At 30.8% G+C, this 19,172-nt stretch overlaps 2 protein-coding genes across 2 annotated transcripts in view; one reads left to right on the top strand and one right to left on the bottom strand.

The window, feature by feature from the left end:
- The window catches only part of LOC144837068 (polycomb group RING finger protein 3-like), a 30,487-nt gene extending 26,243 nt beyond the window's left edge, over positions 1-4,244 (top strand). The window contains exon 8 of the mRNA XM_078692058.1: positions 3,622-4,244. Coding sequence (XP_078548184.1) covers positions 3,622-3,669 — 48 coding nt within the window. The 3' untranslated portion in view covers positions 3,670-4,244. The remainder of the gene's footprint in view (positions 1-3,621) is intronic.
- Positions 4,245-12,779: 8,535 nt separating this feature from the next.
- LOC144836772 (nucleolar protein 56-like) lies at positions 12,780-18,492 on the bottom strand. The gene is made up of 10 exons (XM_078691623.1): positions 18,356-18,492; positions 17,763-17,964; positions 17,494-17,664; positions 16,880-17,078; positions 16,187-16,374; positions 15,565-15,716; positions 15,040-15,140; positions 14,323-14,471; positions 13,564-13,685; positions 12,780-13,241 (listed from the first exon to the last, which is right to left on the bottom strand). Exons 1-10 carry the CDS (start codon positions 18,356-18,358, stop codon positions 12,918-12,920), a joined length of 1,611 nt encoding a protein of 536 aa, XP_078547749.1. The 5' UTR covers positions 18,359-18,492; the 3' UTR covers positions 12,780-12,917.
- Positions 18,493-19,172: the final 680 nt, after the last annotated feature.

The raw sequence follows: 19,172 nt of genomic DNA, 5'->3' as shown, positions 1-19,172 counted from the left end.
CAGTGGATCTGAGGACAGCATCATAATGCTTATGTTACCAGCAGGATGTCAGCTAGTTGTCAGGTATATTACACGATATGAAGAAGCAACGCATCAAACATGTTATTGACTATAGCATAAGTGCAGTGAGAAGTATGTCATGCGATAGCAGCATTAACATTAGCATTCACTATGTATCATACAAATTAACTTTCTGTTACAAATGGGAATTAATGCGAGTATAATTTATACTGAGTGTATTAAATAAAGGAATTAACACAATAAGGAATCTGCCTTATCATTTTTGGTCAATGAATTATTTAGTATGTTGCTGTTTAGTTTTATTTTGTTGTTAGGATTATTAGGTACAGTATAGTGTGATAACAGAACCTCAATTTTATGGACGAAAACAATGGCTGATATTTTGTGCTAAAAATAGTGGTTAAAACCCTGTCGTAGATTGATATAAATAATTTGTCTATGATACTTGTATGGTACAGTAAAGAGAATCAGTTCTCCTTTGCAGTATTTGATTATGGAGGAAAAACATTATTGACTTCATCATTATTTGTTTAATCTTTATTGCAATAATTACAATAATAGAAGAAATTAGATTCAGAACAGTGCTGTTTTTTTTATAGGATAATCAAACACGGTAGAAAAGGAAACAGGTTGTAATTATGTATGAGCTACTGCTAAGTAATTAATTAATTAGTAATGGTTGTCAACCATTTGGATATTTCAATAGCAAATTGAACCAGTACATTAATTGGTAATACATGTTACAGGGAACGTGTGACTACTCATTAATCACATAATGTACAACATTTACATACTGTAGAGTGTAACCAAATAAATGTCTAGGTTTAGACTAGCAGTTTTGTAAATTAAATAATGTAAATTTTTCTTCTAGTTTTATAAGTGTATAAAACCCCTATTAAGGGGACACATTCAGGACCCAATATAGGTCATTGCAAAAGGGTTGGCCATCATAGTGTTAAATAGAATATTACCCATTGTTAATTTCACATAAACTTGTACCCTTAATACTAATAGAGATGTCCACTTGATATGCGTCCCAAAGGAGAGTCATACTGTGGTTTTTTTTACATGGTTTACAGGTTGATTCTTCTTTTGTTAAATTAATGTACATTTTTTTATAGGAAATATCAATGAATCAATATCATTTTTGTGCATTTTGTTCAACCAATTTCAAATTAATAGAATTTAGAAGAATAAATCATTTGTACAGTCAGGTATGCAGTTTTTTCTAAAAATCAATACATCTATTATTGAGTATTAAAAAATATTCATTTTCTACATATAATAATTAGTTATGATTGATTATGCCTATATCCCAATTAATTTAATGATTTTATGCTATAATTAAAGAACAGTTAACTAATAAACCGATGTTAATATCCAAAACGTTTTTAATCATTTTAGTTTGAACCTGATTTTACAGTGTTTTAAAAGTAGATTTTGTTTGTCATTATCCAAGAAGAGTGATAAATTGACTCAGAAACTGTCTTTAGTATTTTGTCTTTCAACAACCATAAAGATTTTTTTTTTGCTACAATGTCATTATTGAATCATATGACTTGGAAAAAACATCATATTGAATTTATTTCTGTCGACATTATGGTACAGTATGTCGACATTTCTGTTCTTTAAAAATCGAGAACATTTATTTCACATTTAAAAAAAATTTCTTTTTGTTCGAATTCTTATTCAGCACAATTGTAAAATTGTTTGTTTCTTGATTTGTTTTGTCCTTATTATATATTTTGCTGTAATTCTTAGACTATTTCATTGTAATTTTCCTCCCCAGATAGTTGTATTCAAGAAATGCCCTTTGTTATGTCCAACAGCTGATGAATGTGTAAAGCATCATACTTTGAAATTGACATATTTTCTCATATATTATCAAATGATACATATGATATATGATAATAAAAAGTATGTTCTTTAAATAAATGTTCAATAAAAAAACATGATTTTCTGTCCATAGGAAGTATTTCACTTTTATGTTGCATAATAAATTAAATTGAAATTCTAGTTTTATTGATTCTAAAAATACAGTCTTTCCCATCTTTCCAATTTATACCTCTTTTTCCCTTCTCCTCACCACACACTCCTTACCCTGCCCTCCTCACCCCACCTTCCGCATCCTTGAAACAAATCACCTGATTTTATACTATGTAATACTACTGTAGAAATTATTATTGCCTTTTGCATTTAGAAGATTTTTTTCTGCATCTCAATCCAATTTCTTTTCCGTTTATCAAAGCCATATCGACGCCCATACATCTTTACCTGTATGCCGTGTATACAATATTTAGTTATTCAATCTAGCCAACGGTCCACTCATAAAGTTTCAATTTACCACCCGCTATTGTCATATCTCCATTGGTTTTAACCAAGCTGTGCTTAGCCTTAAGAAAGGTGTTAACAGGAACGCACAGCCCTGCAGCTTTATTCCATGAGAATTATTATACCTTGATACGACAGCTAGTAATACTAGTCAGTGCTGTATATAGTGTGTGTTACTGTAGGCACTGTGCTGTATACGTTCACAGATGTATATTTGTCTATGTAAAGACTACGGTTATTAGATTGTAGAATTATGCGGATTGTGGTGTAGTGTAATAGATTAGATTCCGAGTACAATTTACATCTGTTTTTACATTGCCATTTTTAAGTTGTTATTGAACAATATTTCAAGCTATATTTATTCACATTCTGTCAAGTTATTTTTATATTCGCTGTTGTCTAGATGATGGTTTTGCTGATAGAAAAGGGCCTTGAAGTCATTAATTATTTTATGCATTGTGTGCTTTCATTGGATTGGCATTGTTATGATGTTATCATTATAAAGGGGATGCTTAGTAAATTTGTTTTAATAGAAAGCATATACGTGTAAATATTGGATAGTTATATTTATTTTATAAACAAATGGTACTGTAGCAGTTAATAGAAACCTAAACATAGTAATCTATGTAATTTGTCTTAAAGAATATGTTTCTAACCTTTACTACAGCACACTGCTATGAATTAGACAAAGATATTGACACAGACTTTTACAAGTGTTTAAGGCCCAAAGAAAAAACTACCAAACTATAAACTAATATGGGTCTGTTGTTATGAAATAAAATGTTAATGTATCATAAAAAAAAAGAAAGTTACGTATTCGGAGGAATTGCTTCACTTTAAAATGAACGGCAAACCACTCAGGCGACATTCTATCAAGGGGCCACTTTTTTGTGTCTGAAGGTGTCCCCTTAATTCTGCTGTTATTAAACTATCATTTGTTTGTTACTAAAAAAACATCTTCAGTAAAGTTAATTTGCGGTACACTACACCAAAAGAAAATAAATCATAATTGAGAATGTCTCGATATTTTGGTTAACAACTTTCTTCTGAAAATGATCCATGGAATCATTCTTAAAACGAATACAGTATTTAACAATCGAGACAGTGTTTATTTAAAATTAGTTCTTTTTATTCTCCAAGACGGTTGTCGAACTAAAACATCAAGACTCTCAAGCATACCGCAAACCTAACTAATACTAGTGTGCATTCGACATGCAAAATCTTTAAATATTGTAAAAAAATCTGTATTTTTTGTTTTTGTCATTACAGAACTGTCCAATCTTGCTGCATTATAGACCAAGACTTCATTTCAGCTAACAGTAGCCAATTGAGAGAGAAGATACATTTATATAGAGATAATGTAAATACATATATTTTATGATAAAATTGTGATTGAATCTAAATTAATTAATTAATTGTGGTCTCAGATTATTAAGATTGAATGTTGCCAGTGAAGGAAGAAAGAAAAGGGAAGAATACAGGGAATTTGAAGTAGCCGTTAAAGAGCGAGACTGAAAAATTGCAAAGTGTATCATGATACAAACAGAACCAACTCACCAACTACCAGTTTTGAAGATCCCGCCAATTTTTTATATTTTATCCACGTTTGTAAACATACGAGCTGGATAAAAATGAATTTGTGTAGCTATACAAAACACTATAGTTACCATTAATTGGTATCTATACACTAAGGGCCAATTTACGCAGACAAGCGGTAACGGTAATAAAATTCTGTGTTATTCCTTATGACCATTTACACACAACGCGGAGCAGACAGGTGGGTTAAAAAAGGATAGATACAAATTCTATGTGGGACAATCTTACCGCTTACCATTACCGCTCATTTGTGTAAACTGGTCTTACTACGGTATAACAAAAGGAGAGTTTGTACATTTTTTTTTGTTGGACAAATTTTTTATACTGCATGTATATCCATACACATAGGGTATCAAAATGACCGAAATTGTGCTGGAAAGTACTGTTGAAAACTGCCTATCTTTATATATATTGTTATTTTAGTATCTCTGTAAGTTTAACATTTAGAAACTGGTAATATTTACAGAGTTATTAATACCAGACATGAATTTCAACCAATTGTCAATAAACAGATCATTAAATTAATCATGGCTATTAAAAATCAAGATTATAATATTGAAGAGAAAAGTAATCTATGAAAGTACCAGCAACTTCAAACTTGACTGTAACACTAACAGTATAAAACCATTCTTAACATAAAAAGATGAATTACTAATTGAGTTATGTCTTTGTAATAAGTACTATTTCGGAAATAGCCCCCACCAGTCTTCTCACCTCTTCTCCATGATTTTACCTCATAATGTAATTCACTTAAAACGAAGTAAATCAAACAAATAAACCAATCCTGAAAATGAATATTAAGTACAGAAACTGTATGTACTGCACTGTACTATGTATTGTTCTTTATTTGGACATATACTTTTAATATTATCAGAAAACTTACAGTACAAATAACCTTCTTTGTAATACAATGTCACAAATATGCAAATGAAAAAATCTTGTATGATTACCACTCATGAATATTCATTAATCAGCTCAATGTCAATATACTTATACTGTTTAATCCTTGATTTAACATTTAAATTAATTCACTTTGTTATACTGTTTACAAATACTGTACTACATATTTGTTTTAATGAGTCATTGAACATTTGTTGAAAAGTTTCATTTGATTCCAATTTAAAAAAAATACAAAATTCAAGCAAGGATTTACCTCAAAATTAATTATCATTATCATGTACTTTAATGTTCTGTAAATCTTTATATGTGACACTGCCTCATTATCTAAAGAGATAAATAATGGAGGAGGAGGAAAGAGAAAGGCTGGTGGGGTTACATTCTACAGTACAGATCTTACACAATGATATATATCAAATTCTCTCACCCTAATTATGTAACAAAAGCCTGTTTCTATTGAGTAAGAGAATGCGGAATTAAATATGGTATTTTGAAAGAACAGTATTCTCTTCCCAAAAGAAACAGGTTCACATAAATGAACTGATTTTAAATACGGTTTTAAAAAACCCAAATTGATTGCATTTGATCATCATATATTGGTTTAAAACACGTTCTCCATGGAGCAATGTTCAGCTGCAATGCAATGTTTTTTAATAATTTTTAATTTAATTTTTCGAAGACTGTTCTTTTGGTATTTTTCAATAGAATCAGGCCCTGGACTGGTACGTTTGGTAAGGTTTCAACCTGACCATTTTTTCACAGAAGCCTTTGACAACCCAGTGGCTTGAACAGAGATTGTTATCTTTTCTTGCGAAAAACCGCACCACTTTATTTCTTGTAACTACATCACTACTTCTATTACATGATATTCTATCCACGATATAATGGTTACACTTTATATTGTTTTTTTTTATTTTATGGTTGTTTTTTTTTGCTTCTTAGAGAGTTCAGTTTGAATTCAAAGTTCATACATTGTTCAATTATTTTTAGTCTACTGTGTTGTTGTTTTATTGTCATAAATCATTTAGTTCCATAATCGATTTACAAGCCTGTAATTCATTCAGTATGGTAACATGTTGTTGTAACCTACTGTTGCAAAAATTATTATGTGACAAAAATCAGTTTAAAGCTCTGTCTACGCTACAAAAAAAGTGTGATGTGCCCGTATATGGTAGTAATATGCCCAAATATGGTAGTGATATGACATTATCAGGTCCATATATGGGCACATCACATTTTTTTGTCACATAAAGTTTGATAGTGTAGACAAAGCTTTACCATAGTAATGACTCAACCATAAGCCCACCCTGGGGTATAAATCTATGCCAAACTAGAAGTACTGTAATTTGTTTTATGATCAAGATCCCTGTTGATATAGGTGAACCCACATAGGTCTGTCTTGTGTTTTAACAGTACAAATTTATTCATGGATCTAAAATAATTTGTAGTGGTAAAATATGCTTAATTTTACTTTTAATTTTGCAAATGAAATCTTAATAGTTAATTTGTTTATTTATTGATAATATAATTTAATAGAAAATGCATTAGCCCATGTTCTATTGGCTATGGCTGTGGATAATATTTTTCATTTTTATTAGTTTCTAATTCTGTATGACTTTTGAACAATGTATCCAATAAATGAACAGTGTAGGTTTACGTTATGGCTTTTTTATCAAAGCTAATCAATCAATTATATTGATTTCAATGTATCAATCATCATGTTCAAGTGATCAATACTTTATTGATCAATCATCTATAATTAGTATACAATACTTGCACATCTTTTTTTATTTATTGATTTCATTTTTTAATACTCTACAATAGTAAATTTATTTATCAAATTGCATAATCAATAACGTAATCAATCATTTAGTCAATTTATTAATTTGTCAATTCAATTTGTCAATCTTGAAAGTTTATATAATATAATATTATACTATTTATTGTTATTCCTATAAACAATCTATACAAGATAAAAAAAAAACCTGTACAATTATATAAAGAAAACGAATTACAAAAGATAATTTTATGAAGATATCATATAATATCTGTTGTACTGTCACCATGGCTTTTAATATCAGGCCAGTAGATATTGTTACAATATATGATACTCCTTTAATGTGAGTTCTATACTGCTACAGTCAGGCTTTCGTGAATGGACTCAATGATAGTCTTGCTATTAGCAAGCTAAGCCACATCTCCCTAAGGATCTATTGGTCAATGGTTAATTGTATTTCTGGATGTTCGCTATATATTATCTTGCTGTTGTCTGTATGAAGATTGTTTAATTTGAATGTATGCAATAGAAAAATATATTCTGAAAATGCTAATTTCTTGAATATTAGTACAATTGTTAATATAGCCTTATCCCTAAAAAATATTTCAAAAGATTGAGGATCGTAAAAGATGATAGGCCGTTAAATAATATATTTCTCTGTTAAAATTAAAGGCCATAAAATTATTTATGATTTTCTTAGAATAAAATATTCGTAAACATTAATGGTGTGAATAAATAAAGTGTTTACAATCAATAATTTATTCAATTTAAAAAAAGAAAATGAGATGCACTACAATTTGTTACAAAACCATAATATTGATCATAAATTTAAAAATATTTAGGTTTGGTAGGCCTACAAATCGGAGTTCAACCTTGCTTTAATTGAAGTAAAAATGTTATATTTACTATAATATTTTGATTCTAATTTGTAATTCATTCTTGAAAATTTAAAGATCAATAAAACACAATCAAAGAAGGTAAATAATCATCCATGCATTTATCATAAACGTAAATATAAAATATATTAATCAGTGTGTGTGTAGGTGCCATTAGACATTGTATTGAAAGAGACTACTGTAGTGTATATGTATAATAAATTCAAACATGTATGGTTGTGACAACAATTCCTTTTCTAATGTACCTCAGTATTTTATATTTACTAATCTGCTATATTGATTACTCATTGATCCATTCATTAGCTCCAGATTGATTAACTGATCTGTTGATTGATTGATGAATTGGTTTCTAATCTGATTGATTGATTTCTACTCTAATCGATTTATACTCTGATTGATTGATTAATTGATTATTAGTGATTGATTACTATTCTAATTGATTGATTATTACTCTGATTGATTGATTATTACTCTGATTAATTGATTATTACTCTGATTGATTACTATTCTAATTGATTGATTACTACTCTGATTGATTGGTTATTACTCTGATTGATTATTACTCGGATTGATTATTACTCTGATTGATTACTATTCTAATTGATTGATTACTACTCTGATTGATTGATTATTACTCTGATTGATTACTATTCTAATTGATTGATTACTACTCTAATTGATTGATTATTACTCTGATTGATTGATTATTACTCGGATTGATTACTATTCTAATTGATTGATTACTACTCTGATTGATTGGTTATTACTCTGATTGATTGATTATTACTCGGATTGATTACTATTCTAATTGATTGATTACTACTCTGATTGATTGATTATTACTCGGATTGATTACTATTCTAATTGATTGATTATTACTCTGATTGATTGATTGATTATTACTATGATTGATTACTATTCCAATTGATTGATTATTACTCTGATTGATTGATTGATTATTACTATGATTGATTACTATTCTAACTGATTTATTGCTACTGATTGATTATTACTCTGATTGATTGACTACTACACTGATTGATTACAACACTGATTGATTACTACACTGATTGATTATTACACTAATTGATTTCTATTGTAATTGATTGATTCCTAATCTGATTGATTGATTACCACTACTGTATGATTATTTGATTGATTACTATTCTGATTAATTTATTGATTACTATGATTAATTGGTTGATTAATTTTTTACTTCATTCATTAAATTTAAGGTATATTGAAAGACTTATTTATTTTAAACAGTTACTGATATGAACACATAAATATATATATTACATACTTACTTAATAACAGTACAGTTGGTTATGTGCATGTGCTTATGTTGTTAGATCATTTTCCAGATACAAATCTCCATTTAATAAAATACAGTAAAGATATTTTGAAAAGGTAAATTACAATATGTAGCAGCAGTTTGAATCCTGTCAGAGGTATTTATCAAACAATTAATTTATGGAACCACATATGTTGACAGCTATGCTACGCAGTGTAACATGTTCTTTAAACACTATGATTCAATGTATCAATAATTAGTATTAAATGTTTTCGCACTGTCTCAGCATGTTGATAACAATTTTGTGAAAATTATTTGAATGCTGTTTGATATTGTAATTACTTAGTTTTCATTGCAATGTATTTTGTTATATTTTGCCATTTTTATTTTATAGTAGTAAGAGATACTGGGACCACAATCAATATATAATTGTTAATGTTTTGATAGGCCAAATGACTTCCTTTACAAAACTGCCTTTAATTTCTTATTTTTTGTGTATCGTTGCCAGAGTAAGTTTTATTTATATCTATATATATAGGGTTAGATAAGTTGAATTCAGTCTGTGTATGTTTATTTCGCATTTTGTACTAGTCGAAATCAACAAAATATAAGTTACAATTTAAGTGTCGTATAAATGCTTGTAAATGACAATTTACACAGACGAACGGTAAGTGGAAAACCGTGTAGCCTGTCCCCAGAGAATCTGTATCTATCCTGAGTGTAAACCGCTTGTTCGCTCTGCGTTGTGTGTAATGGTCATAAGATTCTATACTTGTAATACCGTTACCACTCGTCTGTGTAAATTGCCAATAAGGAGGAAGGCTAATGGGGTAAAATTACAGGATCAGAACTGTGGGTGAACTCATTAATACTTCCAATCTATCAGCCCCAGCCTCACCCCAACTCCCTACACCCTACACCCTGTTCATGTCCCTGTATGTTTAAAATTGGTTAAATGTACTCCCGAATGTACTTCATTTCAATGTATTTTATGTGTGGTACTGTAATTCAATAATATATTGAAATTGACAGTTGAAAGAATAGATAAGCTGATAATATAGTGTACATAAATTTGTAAATAATGATATTTATAATGTTAATGGAATATAAATACACATTTTAAACGGTATGAACTCGTAATTAAGAAATCAACTCCACCACTGGTTTGGTATTTAATGGCCTGCATTGTAATTACAGAGTGTAAAAATAGGTTAACAAGTTAGGGAATCTAATTAGTCTAATCACCCCCTAAGCTGTTGACATTTAGCCATTCACAAATAACAATGAATTATTCAAGATGCAATCTGGATCTAATTTCGGTAGAGTTTTTAGAAAGTGAATGATTGTATTGAATGCAAAGTAAATAATGTGCAAGGGGTTTTCATGGTTAGTTATTTACCTGGGTAAGTTATTTACCCCAGGCCAAATATCGCTAACTGGGTTGCTCACCAATTTACCCAGATAAATAACAAAGCATGAACAAGCCCAATAAATGTTTATAAAATATACTTTAGTATTTGTTTAAACTTTCTTTAAGCAATTAAATTTGCTTTTCCAAAATTAAACAAAATCGATTGTGGATTGGTCTGAAAGTAATTTGAAAATGGACCAAGCATAATAAATTTATTAAACAAAAATTAGATACGTCTACAAATAATACAATTGTTTCAATGAAATATAGTACAGTAGTTCATTAACCTGTTTATTATGCTTACTTAACTTAATTAAATTTAGTAGGTCTATGTAAACATATTATCATTATCATACCTTAAAAGTCAACAAGCTAAAATTGAACTTTGTCTTTATTTTGTTAATTTTGGCGATAACAATTTTGTTAAATTCCGTGGCCAGATTTCTTAGTATTTATAATATTTCATAATTATAATAGTAATATTTCTACAGTCACAATAATAATTAATGAGTTAATTTGATAAAGATTAATAATAATAAAATTATATTCATTTCATATTGATGATATGATAAGAATAATGACTAATAATAATAATAATAAATGATATTTATTTGATATTGATAATAATTATGATATGGTAAAAATAATGGTTGATATTAACAAATGATAATGATTTGATATAATAGATTGATTGATAATAAATGATAATTATTTTATAATGATTTATACTTGGATACCCTAGTTTGTATTATTAAAATAAAAGTGAATGTTTTGTATCATGTTTACAGTAACTTGTAAACATAAAACTATAATATATCTATATTAACTAGCTTGTATAGTGTAATGAAAAGGTAGCTATTAGTAATTAATTATTTTAGGTTTATGCTATTCTAGAGTCATATATAATATTTAGTAACATCAATAGCTATGTCAATTGTGCTGCTATTTAAATTAATGTATAGAAAAAAAAACACATTTCAAATTATCTTTCTAATAAAAGAATAAAAATTTTAAAATATTTTGTGGAACTCGTTTGTTGTGCGTTAACTGTGTGTATACGATGGTATGCAACAAAAATGACTTTAATTACATATTAAATTTAGAATTTAATTTGTATTCATTGAACAGGGCTGTCTCATCTCATCTGAAATTTTCACCACTCACCCCAATTCCCCAGCACAGATCGTCATATTTTGTAATAATAATTATATTTAAAGCATCTTTGCCTCGTCTGTTTTTAACCTCTCGCTACAACCTTGTTGAATGAATGAAATAATAAGAATAGAAAGACAAATTTGTCTCGGACTTGTTAAATAAGACAGTCAATCCTTCAACTCATGTTCTTCACATTCATCTCATAAACATTAATTATTTGCATTAGAATGCAAGAACATCTTGAGATATACTCCCAACACAATTTTTCCAACATAACTACTATTGAAAATAACGACATGTTCATGCAGAATGAAAGAAGAACCATTATTGTCATTTTATATAAACTACAATTGCCTCAATTGAGTTTTATGGTTCTCCCATACAATTACTTGTAAAATTGCTAACATACTCCACTCTACATGCAACAACGCTTTCAGTCAAATTACAAGCATTGATATCAATTACTTACATGCATGGCCTGGTGCTCAATCAACCATGACATGGGACGAACCAGACTGTAAAAAACACGACTTCTGCTCACTTTATTATCCTTCTAATTGGCTTAGTTGTTGCCAAGGGGCGGAGTTACTCAGGATCGACTTTGATCGATATGTGATATAGAATCGCAGGGATTTCTTTATGAGATAAGCACCTTTATTCTAATATCACCTATTAGCTGGGATGTCCTTGCATATAATTCAGTTAACTACAGCATTGAGTGCTATTAAATTGAGAATAATATTTTCCAATATTAATTTACTTTGTAATAAGATTAACAGAAGATAAATATGACACTTTTATAACTGGTTTGAATGGAATTTATTTCAATAAAAATGCTTGATATATAAATCATACCATTTGTTAATATGATTATGATTTAATTTTATAGTAATACAGTGTAGGTGGAGTGGGTAAAGACAATTGATTCTATGCGTACAAAATAATACAGTACAAAATTAAACAATAAAATAGATAATATAAATTGTAATGTAGATATTTCTTCTATTGTTGTTATAATAATTTATGTCCGAGAAGAGTACAAATTTTATTAGCGACAACATTACCTATATATGCACGCTTGGTTTCAATTATACCACAATATACACATAGCTTACATACATCTTAGTTTTGCAGGGGACTATATATTAGGTTTTTTTTATCATAAATTGTTTAGGCCCACAGCCACAGTCACTTTGCTCCAGAAAGGTAGAAATCTGTTCCACATCTGACAATATTTGAACCAAGGGCCTACGGATCATTAGCTAAGCCAAGCCAAGCCAATTCCACCCCAGCACTAACCTACAACTTGTTATAAATTCATATTTATACTTTCTTTAGTTTGGGACCGTTAGAATTTCTGATTCAACGAGTATGATGTTGAGGGATTTTTTTTTTGCCGACTACGATGAACAATTCAGAAATTCTAAATATACATGTTAATTGTTAGTATTAAAAATAGTTTAAAAGGTTGGTCTTTAATGTAGAAAGGATCAATATACATACTAGCATTAAAATGCATCACAATAACGTGGTCTTAGATTATTCTACTTTCTTTTTTTTCTTTTTCTTGTCGGACACTGGAGCCTCCTCTATCTCTTCTTCTTCCATGCTAACATCAATAGAGATCTTTTTCTTCTTCTTTTTCTTCTTCTCAGAGGTTCCGTTGCTAAGCACTGGTTCTTCTACCTCCTCCTCTTCTTGCACTGCCCTTTTCTTCTTCTTTTTCTTTGGCGTTTCTTCAGTCACGTCATCTTCCATCGTAGTGTCGGCCTGTGATTCTTCAGCCTGTGATTCATCCAGCTTTCTTTTCTTCTTTTTCTCCTTCTTTCTTTTCTTTTTTAATATAGCTTCATGTTCCTGAGCCTGTAAAAACATAAGAATAAAAAATATACCTAAAGCTGTCCACACTATAAAATTGTATGTGACAAAAAATGTGATGTGTCCATATATGGCCATGATGATGTCATATCACTACCATATTTGGGCACAACACACCGTTTTTTTTCTTCAAACTATTGATAGTGTAGACAGAGCTTAAGGTGCAATTACAGATTTGTATTGTACAATGGTTGGTACAAACACACTAATATGTCATCAGACTTTCAGAGAAAAAAAACAATTTTGTGGAACTTGGGACAGATATAAAATAGAGATAGAAAATATGCTGTTTTATGCATTTTATTACCTCTGTGACTGCCTCTTTCATTACATCAATGTTCTTTCTCGGTGTTTCACCTGTCTCATAAAATGACAAGCGTTCTTCCACCTGGCCTCGCAGTTTTTCACCAAATACAGAAGATGGTATTTCTGGATAAAGTATAAATAGTATTATAAATGTTTAGTAGATTCAAAAACATATATTTTGTTTGGTTTAGAATAAAGCTTTAAAAATAGTGATTGATAGTTACTAAGCCAGCACTGCAGATGTAGAATTGTGCTTTATAGGTTGTTAGGCAATGGTATTAACATTATTTCTTGATTCTTAGAAACAGGTCATAGTGTGGCTATTATGATTACAATAAGATATACATTTAGAACTGGGTATACATTAAATTGTTGTTGAACATTATATCACAGCGAATTATAACAGAGACATAAATAAAAAGAAAAAAAAAACATTGCACAAATGTTAATGGGTAATGGGGCAAAGGTATTAACATTATTATTTCTTGATTCTTAGAAACGGATCATGGCGTGGCTATTATGATTACTAATTATCTTTGGAATTCAGAGTTGAAAAGGAGGAATTCATTTCTGCTATTGTGTGTGATATGTATCTATCACTGAACATTTCTACAAACCAATCAAGATGTGATTGGGACAATAGGTGTTTTCATTCATTTTGTCAAAATAACAATAATTTTCGAGAACCGTTGTGTAAACACGTCTTGAACGCCTGCCTTATTTTTTTAGACTTTCTGAAAAGAATAAATTTATTACAAACCGGAAAAGCAATCTATTCTTGACGCAATTGAGCACTTGTTTGCTAGGTAGCGCGAGATTCTTCCTTTGTTTTTAGCACCAGCTCTTCCAATGAATGTAGAATGGTAGATCAGTCCATACTTTGGTGTGTTACCTCTTGTTTTTAATGCCCTGTGTTAAATGAAAGACGTTATATGTTTTATAACAGTTATGTATTATAAAAAATGGCGCTTAATTGATTTTTTAAAAAGTACAGTTTTGATTGTTTTACTAAACCCATCTTCTACAATGATCACATGGTATACCAACTTTACTTTAAATTAAATCAAATAAACAATTAAATTCCCATTCTCTACTTTTTTTAGATCTAATTTAAGGTCACAAACTATATTTAATGTAAAAATAAATACTGTATGGTCCTATTGCAATAACTTTTTTTGTCTTTAAACGGTTAAAAATGTGAACCAAGGCGATTTTAATATTTTACGATGTTCGTACGTTACTGCTGTTTACCAGCTAGGCCTACAAAACTAAGCCTAGCTAGGCTATGCCATGAGAGGACATTCACTACGAGCTCTTTGTTTCTCTTTTTTTTATTATCATAATTTCCCATAACACGTACATTTAAGACAAGGAATGACCTGGTTTAATGTTTTTAAAGTAATATATATGTATTATTTTTACGAAACGTCACAAATTGTAGGGAATGGGTCTTTAAAATAACCAATAAAAGCATTACCTGAATAAAGCCTTTTCAGCACCTAGGATCTGGACGGTGGAGGCTGGGTATTTAGCCAAGTTGGTCAGGCTACCAGCATGTGAAATCAAACGAGCACCAACCTACAAATGATAGTTAAATTATATATTATATTAGTGTGTGATCTTACCTGGCAACATCCATATCAATATCTGTACATTTCTTTATGGGTATTAGCCTCTAATTTTTATATTTATTTTGTTCATACTATTCAGGTATTTTTTATCTTCAGAATGTACTCATCATATTTATTATTTTTAGTTATTTTTATTGCGCTTGAATGTTAACGGCTATGAGCACTCACTGGCTAAACCCAGGGGCCCCACAGCTGAAGGGGCTTCAGAGCATGATCAGTCCAATGCAACTATCCAGCATTAGAGGGCCCCTTAGGAGTTCTAAACCAGGGGTCTTTGCTCTATGCGTTGCGCCACTGTTTAAGGCGCAATTGGATTGGTTGTTAGGTTACCGAGGGTCATAGAATTAGAATTATGTAGTTAAGTAACGCACCTGATCTCCAATAAGAGCAGCTAGATTTGGCGCCACACTCTGCATTTTATCTTGTAAGTAGGTATGCAGACTCTTACGATAGTCAGCAAGAGCAATCACACGGTTTGAGAAATTCTCAATGTTTATCAGGTCAATCTTTGAAATATCCATACCTATAATTTAAACAATACAAATAAAGAAATATTACACACACACTCCAGCATATTCTTGCCATTTGATTGGTTAATTTTGTATTATGTGCTGTTCAGTATTCATAGTTCTATTGCATGATAAAAGTTTTATTAAATGGTTCTATTGCATTCCTAGTTTCTAAAACTTTTTTATAATTTTGAGGCTAGCTCAAAAATCCAACCTATAATGTGAGCCATCTATAACTGTTTTGCTCCACAGCTAAAATCTAAAAACTGCCTTTTTTCATAGCCTAGTCTTAACATTGATTAAACATGGAAATAGCGAATTAATTAAGTAAAAGTTTAGGTGTGTGTAAATAATTAATGTATTTGTTTTTGCGTTGAAAAGCCTGCTTGAAAACATCATTGTTTGGGTGACAAAATGGGCTGGCATGTGAGAGGCTTGTTTATGGTAGGGACTCAGGATTGATTGTAAAGTGTTTGTTTCTTACCCATTGATGATTTACTTGCATCATAAATAGCCTGTGCCTTGGCAGAATCCATTGTGATTTCTTCTAATCCCTCTAAACTGTCTTCTGACAAATCATCACGACTTTTGATGAACTTGGTCACTTTAGCATAGGTCACATTATCTGTAACTATTTTGATCAGCTCTGGAAAGTGATAGCCATACCATTCTCTGAAAAAGGAGGTTAATTAAATTGATTTTTAAAAAATTATTTACAGCAGTTGGGCAAATTTTCATACATTTGACTAACAGGTTTAATCACTGTATTTTAATCCCATGTTTAGTTAACAAGAAAAACGCAAGATGCTTCGTATAAGCGTAGTCTATTAAAAAACCATATACATGGAGCAGGGTCAGCATGGACAGGGACCACCCAATATGGCTACATAAAATCGACCAATCAGATAGGACAGTTACTAGTCACTCCCACTATTCTGCGTTGAACACATGTTATTATTATTTATAAACGATACTATATTTCAAACTTTACAGGACATTTACCAAAAACATTATTTATTTTATTTCATTATCAATAAAATTAATTTAAAAAAAAAATACATGTATGTGGTTCCATTTCGGAAGAGGTCATGTTTGCCTGCCACATCCCTTCCCTATCGCCAAGTCTAGTAACAATTTCGAACGAAATAAAACTACATTGTACATGTATATACTGTACCTTATACGCATACAGAATGTGTTTATGTCTTTATCCAACTGGTCCAAAAGACTGATGGATTGGATGATCATGTTGTCTACTCTGTTTACGTTAAACTTCACTTTGGCTCTGGAGTAGCTGTGGCCCAACCCTAATTGGGCTTTCCCCTCCACTTCAAGTGTCAGTCCTTTGATGAGAGCATGGAAATGTAGCCGAATTCCTAAAATATTGAAAGTAAAAAAAGTTAATGCAGTAATTTATAATAATAATATATAAGATTTGTGAAGCGGACATATCCACTAAAGTGCTCAAGGCAATGTGGACTAGATGTTACACTTTCATTAACATGCTGCTCACCAAAGGGTCTCGTCCTGCAGCCACTTACTATCAATTGATAGTGATTTTTGTTGTTACACCGGACCTACAGTTTTCAAGTCCTTATCGTAGAAGACTTGTTCTAACACCACTATAGTAGAGCTGAGCCTTGGAACTGACTGTTATATGGCTATTGGCAGTGCCTTTGCATTAATGACTTTCATTATTTGTGATCACAAGGCTTGGTATGTTTTAATGTCTAATTAGTTAGAAGTTTCACCAAACATTGATATTGTTACCACTGCATGTTGGTTGCATACCTCTAAGGATTTCGGGAACCACACCAGTAGATTGACATGGAACCTTGAGGGCTTCTTGAATGGCAGATCCAATTTTGACGTCACCGACACCTAGAACAATCTTCTTCTTTTTCTTAGGTGATTCTGGAAGGTTGGTGTCGAGGAACAGTTGTAAATCTTCGTGAATTACTCCTGAAAATAATTTTTTTTAAATGAGTTAGAAACACACAAACATTATCAGAATTGTATAAAAATAAGTCTAAAATTAAAAATAATAAACATATTCAAACCTTCTGAAATACTGTTGATGTTGTCCAAAGCATTGGTACCAGACTTGAAAGGTGAAAAAGCGTGGAGCTTCACCAATCCAGCGAATTTACCAAAGTCTGTCACTCCTTGTTCAACCAGATGCTGTTGCATGGAAATCTCTTCAAATTCTTGAACAACGAACAGAGCATAGCCAGAAGCATGCTCGAAAAGTGCGTACAGTGACTGAAAAGAAACGTGATTTTGTTCATAATAAATGAAATAATTATACAATTACAACTAAAAAATTATAAATGTCCCTAATCTGCATTTTTGGCCTACAATTATTATCATCAATTTTTGTTAAATCATATTGGCGAAAGTAACCTGGTCCAAGCTTATTGAAAAATGTCCGTGTTAAACTAGCCTGAGGCTATGTATAAGTCAATAACAGTATCAACACGAATGCCCTCACTGGACTGCCCTCAATCCCTCCGCATGTGGCATCGGTCGCGGCCATCACACTGAACATGCCTGGTTGGTAAACTTGATTGGGAAAGAAGGCATGATAGAATTCGGATTATTTCTATAATACACAGGTTAATTACAAACTTATTTAACTTAATATATTGCTTACCATTTTGAAAACCTTATTTAGTTCTGGCCAATCCAATCCTTATACGGTTAAAGTAGTTTTTAAGGATAAATAATAAATATGTTAGTTTCTCACGTGGAGCCCGACACCATCATCGTGGAAATAAACACAAGCTCGCCTTAATCTCAAGTGACGTCATCAATTACTAAATTTTCTGCGTTGAAATGTGAGACTAATTTTATGTAACTGAAACGCGTTTCATGTGTATACACTAAATGCTTTGTCATTTATAGTATTGCGCATTGTAGCGAGGATGAATTTGGAATAAATTTAACAAATTGAAATAATTAGTGAATATAAAGAATTTGGCTCAAGTCCGTAGCCTAGCAAGAATTTTTTTTGGAGTGTTTTTTTTCATATAGATATTGGCTGAGTATAGCCTGTATTTTATTAGATGAAAGTAAGGAAGTAATGTGCCTGTTGCCTACGTAGGATTGGCTAAAAATGTATATCTATTTACTAGAACTTTCACTGCTGGTTTTTAATTTGAAAAAAGGTCACTTCTGGGAAAAGAGACCGCTTAGTGGGGCTCCAAGAATTGAGGCCACCTTTCAGTCAGAATTTTGATTCTTTAGTACCGGTACTTATGTTTCCTTTTGTGAAAGGGACTAACACTATTTAAAAAAAAACGAGTGGTGGTTTTCCGCCATGGCATTACGCAACACAGAGAGTCAAAACCGAAAATAAAAAGTCGAAACATTTTTGGATGTTATGCTTTGCGTCATCATTTTGCGTTTCAAACGAACATTTGTCAAAGTATCCGAGAACAGCATAATCACAAAAAGTGCACGCCCTCTAT

The sequence above is a fragment of the Antedon bifida genome, chromosome 3, assembly GCF_963402885.1.
Source record: "Antedon bifida chromosome 3, ecAntBifi1.1, whole genome shotgun sequence".
Taxonomy (NCBI): Eukaryota; Metazoa; Echinodermata; class Crinoidea; order Comatulida; family Antedonidae; genus Antedon; species Antedon bifida.
This window is presented reverse-complemented; position numbering and strand designations above follow the sequence as displayed.

Coding starts and splice junctions, on each gene's coding strand:
- LOC144836772 (XM_078691623.1), bottom strand. Junction 15,141..15,564: donor CTGCTCTTATTGGAGATCAG/GTGCGTTACTTA, acceptor TATCATTTGTAG/GTTGGTGCTCGTTTGATTTC. Junction 13,686..14,322: donor AAGAATAGATTGCTTTTCCG/GTTTGTAATAAA, acceptor TACTTTATCCAG/AAATACCATCTTCTGTATTT.